The sequence below is a fragment of the Bidens hawaiensis genome, unplaced genomic scaffold, assembly GCF_021521415.1.
Source record: "Bidens hawaiensis isolate Kalapana, Puna unplaced genomic scaffold, B.hawaiensis_p1.1 tig00004733_1, whole genome shotgun sequence".
NCBI lineage: Eukaryota > Viridiplantae > Streptophyta > Magnoliopsida > Asterales > Asteraceae > Bidens > Bidens hawaiensis.
In genome coordinates, this window is record NW_027491292.1 from 61,428 (window position 1) to 69,649 (window position 8,222).

Consider the following 8,222-nt stretch of genomic DNA (forward strand, 5'->3'; position numbering starts at 1 on the left):
CTGTAGTACTTTTTGCACCTATTAATTGTCATCTTAAAAGTTAAGACATGCCCATATGCACCCATTAATTCATTGTAACCTCTACATTTTCTCTTACTTCTACAATATAACCAACGAACAAAGGCTAGATAAACCAAAAATCCAAAATGCCCTCGGTGTAAAAAAATATCGCACCCGGATTATATTCAATATCACCCTGCCGAAATATCAGAACACCGGTGACGCAGTGGTGGTGTGAGTGGATGATGAGATTGACGGCGAATTATTATTGCTATGGCCACAATCTTTTTCACCAGAATTGGTTTTGTTTAGTGACATGAACGCATCTACTTTCGACGGAGGATGAGAAGCAACTGGGACGTATACTCCTTTGGAGTTGTTAGTGTCGTCGGAAGTTGGAGTTGAGTTGGCGGTCATGGTGGCATTGTACTCCGGTGGTGGCATCCATAATCCTCCTACCACCACAAATTGAGGTGTTTGTGTGATGTTGTGGTTTGGAGGGCTTGACCTTCTTGTATGCAAACGATATTTCTGTCAAAATAGAAGTATAATTAAAAATTTTATTTAAACATATTTATACCATTAAATAGGTAATATTAATACATAAGTCATAACCAATTTTATTAAAAGTCTATAACATACCTTATACAAAGTATCTAAATATAGTAAGTGTTAAGTAAGTTGTTATATAATCGTTTTATGTATCATAGCTAAATTAAAAAGTATAAATATTAATATGTTATCACGGTTTCACTACTTAAAATTGAGTTTCTATTTATATAAAATTAAAATTACAAACCTGTAAATGGCTTTTGACTTCATCATTTGTGAGACCATCAACCTTCATTAACTCTCGAATTTGTTTAGGTGTAGCAACTGCAAAATTAAATAAATTTCAAAATCAAAATTCCTTATTCAATACAATAAGATAAAAAATTAAACTGAAATTTTCAAATTAAATAATGCGGTGATCTAACACACAAGAAAATCGTCGTTTTAAAAGAAAAATATTAAACTAAATTAATACAAAAAAGTTAAAATAGCAAAATACCGACCATGGGCCCCACCAAGTTCTTGAAGAGCATGTAGAAACCGCCGGTGCAACTCCGGCGACCAATTCCTCCTTGCTTTCCTATTTATTTGCCCTTTATCTTCACCCTTACTTCCACCGCCACTGTTACCGGTATTCGCTGTAGAACTGGTGTCCGTCATGGTATCCACCGTAGGCATAGAAAATAATTTCGCCTGAATATTCGCCGGAGCTTCTCCGGAGCATTTTTCTTTTTTAAATGGATGAAAAGCACCACAACCATTTCTCTTTACTTCCACAACCGAAACTATTTTTGGTGATACCTCCTGAAAATTTTTATAAAAATCCAAATTTAACCGAAAATAAATAAAACAACGTCAATAAATCATGCCCAATAAAATCCCATCAATAATCATAGATTGATAGGGTCTTAGGAGGGTCGAATGCAAACAAACCATGCCTCTGTATATCCCGAATAATCCAAAAAATAAATGTCACAATTTAGAAATTAATTTGTTTATAAAATCCAATCTTCAACAAAAAAACTAGTTATAAAAACATCAATGAATCATGCCCACTAAAATCATACAAATAGTCAATGATGGATAGAGTCTCTATATAGACAAACCATACCTCTATTTTATCCCAAGTGATCCGAAAAATAAATGTCACAATTTAGAAATTAAAATTTCATAATTTCATAACCAAAAATTAAATAACAAAAAGTAAAAAAAAAATCAAACTTTTAAAAATATAATAATTTAGAAATTAAATTACCACCGGAGCTGGGGTCTGAATAGAAAGCTGGGCAGATCTAAGCCAATCTGATTTCTTGGAAATAATATTGGATTTATTATTATTATTAATTAACTCTTGGTGTCCTTGACAATCTTCATCTACTTCATCATTATAATCTTCATTTTCTTTTTCTTTTTCGTTTCTTTTAATCGGAATAAATTGTTCTAAAACCGGACCATCACTTGACGTCTGCTCCGAACAATCAGATTGTCCGTTTAAGTAATCCGACGTCGTTCCGGATAATTGTCGTTTACACCCCTCAATTGCTGCAACACAAAACATGAACTTTTGTCGATAAAGATTTAAAAAAAATACAAAATCATGCAATAAATAATAAAAAGATTTAAAATATTACAAACCCAATTCACAAAACTAAAAACCCACCAAGGATTTGAGAAAAAAATATTAAATTTTGCATGATTTAAATGTCACACACAGTGACCGTGTAAATACACACACAACCATATTTTACAAAACCCATAACGTTTTTCTCCAAACCAAAAAAACCCAATTCACAAAACTAAAAACCCACCAAGGATATGATCAAAAAACATTAAATTTCGCATGATTTGAATACCACACAGAGTGAGCGTGTAAATGCACACACAAACTTTTTTTCAATATTTTTCAAAACAAAAAAACCCAATTCAGAAAACCAAAAACCCACCAAGAATCTATAAAAAAATTACAACTTTGTGCATTCCATATAACAAAAAAAAATAATCAAAATTTGTGAAAACCGCCTTAATGACATACCTTGAGTAACAAGGTTAAGACAAAGAGGAAGCTCACGTTCAAAGACTTGAATCTTTGTTCTTTCGGATTCCAAGGCTTTCATATATTCTTGACATCTTTGCATATTGTGTATAAGATCACTCGGAGGATTATTGTCAATCACCATTGAATTGTTTAATGTTTGATGGATTAGTTGGGTGATTAGAGAGCATTAAATGTGGAAGGTTTTTTGGTTTTGCATTGAGAGATCCGGTTTGAAAGAGAATAAAGGATCCAAAGAAGAATCAGAAAAAGAAAAGGGAATAAACTTGGTCTACAAGATAATTTATTACATGTATATAATTCTAGAGAGAGAGGGTCACAAAGAAAGTGTGGGGTAGAGAGAGAGAGGAAAAGTCATATTATTATTATTATTATTATTATTATTATTATTATTATTATTATTATTTCTTCATAACCAATGTTCAAAATTACAATTGCCTTGTTGAGAGGTCCTCTATCTCCATTATAGATGTTAATCGAGTCAATTCGATTGGGTTTTAGTTAATCAGGTTAATTCGATTGGGTTTTGGTTAATCGGGCCGGCTTAGTCGGGTTTTTCTTAGAAAATATCTAGCCAACAACCCAACCTTATTAAAGTTCGGGTTTTCTTTAAAAATATCTAACTCGTAGCCCGAACCTATTAACAATTTGGGTTAACCCGAATAACCTGATTAATACTTTTTGACATATTTAACCCGACGCTAATTAGCTTATTCGGGTTTTGTTCGGGCTGGGTTAATCAGGTTCGGATATAATCTACATCTCTATAAAAATCATTATTTTCTCCTATTATTTTTAATTAAATAATACGTTTTTATATTTTTATCGTTATATTTCCTATCTCTTCTTCTCTCACAACTACTTGCAACCAAAATCTAAAATTAGAGTACATACTCACATAATTTAAAGAGCATATTATGAATGCTCAAATACATATATTGTTTTAGTTTATTTCATTAATGCAATATTGATAGGTGTTTTATGCATTACTTATCGTTCTCAATATAATACCGGTTCTTCTTTCAATGAAATGTATTTTGAAACCATATTATTTTGAGAAATAAAAGAACCACATAATTCATTTGGATATGATGTATTGTAATTAAATATAACGTGAGAGTGGTGTAGTTAATTATTTAACTTATCTTATGTATCACACTACATTGTGTGTGTATATATATATATAGATAGATAGATAGATACACAATTAGGGTTGAGCATATATAGTTCTAATCGACAAATCTTGACCCATCAAATATTTTATATGGTCTTGTTTTCGTTCATAATAAACTAGATTATTTGGTTCTAGTCCAAATTAAACCTAATTAAAATTCCCAATGTCTATACTTGTTCGTCATTGGTTTTAAAGTTTAAATCGTTGTTGGAAGCCAGTCTAAACCCATGATGCATGACCACCAAAACATGGATATTGTCAATCTAATCGGGTTCTCGGTTCCTGTTGCATTTCTATAATTCTTGTCTCAGACTAGTTCCCCCGTAAATATAATGAGAAAGTCAAGTAGGTGGTAGGGGCATATGTAGTGCGCATCAAAGCCCCTTCCACGTAATCAATTTGGGCGTGGGACATCAATATGTCACTAATGTTTTTAAAGGCATTGAGCATGGATCAAATCATGGCGTGGGGTGTCTGTATTTATTCAATTTATTTCTTAACAAATCACAACGCTTTTGTTTGTTTTTTAATTTAATTTCCAAGTAAAACCATTACACACTTTTGTGGTTAGAAAGTTTTTTCATTTAAGACATACTTGATGGTAACGTGACGCGACATTTCTTACTTTGTCGTGGCTCCACGCCTCCCATACATATGGTATAAACAAACCGTCTTGTGAATCACACTTAAATCAAAACGTACTAAGTATTTATGACTTTTTAATACAATAGTTGCTTTTAAATAGCGATAGTAATGAGAGAGAAAGGGAGATTAGTCTTTCCTTTTTGAATTTTCTTTAATCTTTGGAAGGAGTATGGAAGAAGCTGACGAAATCGGGTCGTCGCGTACGAAACGAATCTTTGATAAGAGTTTTCTAGGAAAATGTTTTCCAGATAAAAATTCTACAATTACTTATAAAACTTGCATTAAGTACTTGTACTTTGTGTATACATAATTGTACAATAATTTTAATGTATGAATATTAAGCGTGGAAATCGGGTGTTTTTGTTTTGAAGAGAGAGAAAGTTAAGAAAAGTAGTTTGAATATTCGATAAGTTGATTCCTGTCTTTGAGTTGACAATGACGTCACCCATGGTTTGAAGATAAGATCACATCAATCTTTTTTACTTTTTACCTAATTACTGCAAACATATGTTATATTTAATTATTTACTCTTAACAAGATATCGAACTACCACGCAAACTCGACTATCCGATATGAACTAGAAGTTTTTATTTTATAATTTAAAAGGTGACGCATAGTGTTAGTTTATTATTATTATTATTATTATTTAGTAATTATACCTATTTTAAGACAGCTAAATATGCATGAATCCTCCATTTGTGGCGTGCTAGTAGGAAAGCTTGAGTTTTCTAGTTGAAAACCAAGTTCGATTATGACTTATGTCATTTTTGGTGAATATTGAAATGACGGATTTAAGCTAGGCATTATACAAGGTTGTTAGTTCGGATTCCGAGCTCATCATATTTACGCTAGAGAGTTATGCTCTTATGACGGCACAACGACTGTCAATTGACAGCCAGGGGTATCGTTTCCTGGGGGAACAATAATTTATAACTATAAATATTTTAAGACAATTAAATATGCATGAATCCTCCACTTGTGGCCTGTTGGTAGCAAAGCTAGGGTTCTCCAGTAAAGACCCAAGTTCGATCATCACTTATATCACTTTAGGTGAATATTGGTAATGACGAATTTAAGTTAGGTATTGTACAAGGTTGTCAGTTCGGATTTCAAGCTCACTATGTGTTACGCTAGAGGGTTATGCTCTTGTGACGGCACAAAGACTGTCAAGTGGCAACCGAGGGTATTGTTTTCCGGGGGAACGCCCAAGCCAAACTCTGAAGCCAACATGAGCCCGGTTAAGACAACAAAGTCTGGCTAGATTGAGACATCGAGACTCTCCAAATTTGAAGAGCACGGTAGCTTATATATAATAAAGTCGCCCTTCTTAAAAAAATATGGATGAATTAAAAAGTTGAAAATGTTAATATTTTAAAACTAATAAAATATTATATAAATTAAAAAGTTAAAAAGTAAGAATTGAAAAATAAAAGATGTGTGAGCTATATTTTGAAAATATATGATGAAAAACAAAGAAAGAAAGCGATGTAACGAAAAGATGGCATACAATGATAAAAGACGAATATAAGTTTTATGTAAATGTTAACCTCATGAGATGACCTAGACATGTACATCATATTCATCTAGACATGCAAGGAACCACGACTAGGAATTGCGAGACAGATGACCCTCAGTTTTAAAACCAGTTTAATTTGTGAATATAAAAAAGAAGACTTGTCAATGGCTCTAAGACCACTTGATAATACTAGAGCACATGATGGATGTGCAAACCTACTAATCATGTCATTTACACGTCTCTAACTTACTTTCTAGCATATCATTAAATATTTATCAACAAATAAGATAATGTAGCGTCTACATGAGCCTAAATGATAGTACATGTTTGATTCTCTACTATAGATACCGACCTCTCACCTTAAATCATCTAATTTGATTTTTTTTTTCTTTTTATATAGCTCGCTTGACACACGTTTATGCAAATATATCATATTATAGTATGCTCCTGCAATACATAGGTTGAATCGGATGCCCGTTGCTTGAAGCAAGTGTGCCATGGGGTGTTTTGGTTTTGGACACCTGGTAATGTTTTCTACGTTTATCTTTACAACGTCTTTTAATTTGCCTCGAGACCGACATCTCTATCCAAGTGAGAGGAAAAGCTCATGACGAATTTAAGAGCATAAATAACGCATGCCAAGTTCTAATTTTACAATCAAAATTTGATATAAAAAGTTAAATAGCTCTAGTTAACCAAAGCTATTTTACATCCTTTTAACAAACCTGGTACTATATATAAATACTTTATTTGAAGTTAAAAAAAAACAGTACTGTCAATATTGTTTGTCAAAAATATCAAAATTATCCAAGCTTGGAAATAATTGCCTCAATGTGCATGTATCTATTCTGGTAAGGTTTTTTTAGAGTTTGGCTTAAGCGTTCTCCTAGGAAACTATAACGTCGGTTGACACCTGACAGTCGTTGCGCCGCCACGAAAGCATAACTCTCTGGCGTAATACACGGTGGGACGAAAACTGGGCGGGTTCGGGATTCGAACTGACAATCTCACAAGGTCTATCTTAAACCCTTCATTGCTATTATCCACAAAAACTAACACAAGTGATGATCGAGCTTGAATCTCCACTGAAGAACCCAAACTTTCCTACCACTCGATAATGTAATCAAACAAATAAACAAGCAAACACATATAATAATATATCACCTATACAAGAGCTGTTAGCAAGGACTTAAAGAGGGTGGGATGCTCACAATAAAACCCGTCATCTAAAACCATATTTTATACAATGTATAGTTATACGCTTGTAATTAATATTTAATACTGTTAAATTCTGATTGTTAAAGGGCACAGGTTCACTGTTAGCTTCCGTTATTTCAGTTCAGTTATGTAAATTATTACGATTATATTTGGTTATTTCAAATTCATTTATGTACTATTGTTACCTTTAGTATTTTAACCTATATATTGGTTTAATTTAGTATGTTAGAAAAACATAGAGATTCCATTTTCTAGATTTTGGAAGGGTTGTTATATACAAACACCATCCTCATGGTGTGTGAATAAGGCTATACGGTTCGTTTAGGGCCTATACAAGTCGTATAGACATAACTTATTAACATGCGTACGGAAGTGACAGTGTGGCAGCTTTTTGCAGTCTATACAAGCCGTCTATACGAGTCGTATATATATTCTTGTTCGTATAGACCCTATACGAGCCGTATAGACATTATACGAGCCGTATAGACCTATACGAGCTGTATAGGGTCTATACGACTCATATAGACAGCATGTCAGATGTACTTTAACCATATATTTATAATTATTTTATGGTCTATATGAGCCGTATAGATGGTATACAACTCGTACAAGCCAGGTATCAGTTTTTCTTACTCCAACCATGTAACTATAAGGCATTAAACTACTATAATTTTATAAATGCTATACTTCAAAAGACGAGTTAATACGAATCAAAACATCTACATTACGTAATTATTTTTATGACAGTTATATTTCAAAAGCTTAGATAACTCACATGGGCGTCAACCAAAATGGATTACATGACCACATATAAAAAGTCGTTACCCAAAAACGCTCATGTTGTTCGTATGTTTTATATGTACATAGCAAAATATTTACTTTTAAATTACGTGGTTCTATTTTGTAAACAACTCGGATGCTATTTTTAATATTTTGTAATTTTAAAAAAGTCTAAAAAAAACTATATGACTCATATAGACACTATACGAGCCGTATAGACCTATATGACTCGTATAGGTGCTGTACGATACAAATAGATGAAAACTGACACTCTTGACCAAAAA

The 8,222-nt window shown here is 32.6% G+C and overlaps 1 protein-coding gene across 1 annotated transcript; it reads right to left on the reverse strand.

The window, feature by feature from the left end:
* Positions 1-207: 207 nt before the first annotated feature.
* Positions 208-2,854, reverse strand: LOC143627740 (transcription factor HHO3-like). The gene is made up of 5 exons (XM_077097498.1): positions 2,585-2,854; positions 1,808-2,094; positions 1,056-1,356; positions 800-876; positions 208-531 (listed from the first exon to the last, which is right to left on the reverse strand). Exons 1-5 carry the CDS (start codon positions 2,727-2,729, stop codon positions 208-210), a joined length of 1,134 nt encoding a protein of 377 aa, XP_076953613.1. The 5' UTR covers positions 2,730-2,854.
* Between the last annotated feature and the right edge of the window lie 5,368 nt (positions 2,855-8,222).

What these genes read in the sequence shown, in the direction of transcription:
- LOC143627740 (XM_077097498.1), bottom strand. Translation starts at nt 2,729, where the DNA reads ATGGTGATTGACAATAATCCTCCGAGTGATCTTATACACAATATGCAA. An exon ending in TCTTAACCTTGTTACTCAAG is followed by an intron (nt 2,095 to 2,584) that starts GTATGTCATTAA and finishes TTTGTGTTGCAG; the next exon opens with CAATTGAGGGGTGTAAACGA. An exon ending in AAGTCAAAAGCCATTTACAG is followed by an intron (nt 532 to 799) that starts GTTTGTAATTTT and finishes CTATTTTGACAG; the next exon opens with AAATATCGTTTGCATACAAG.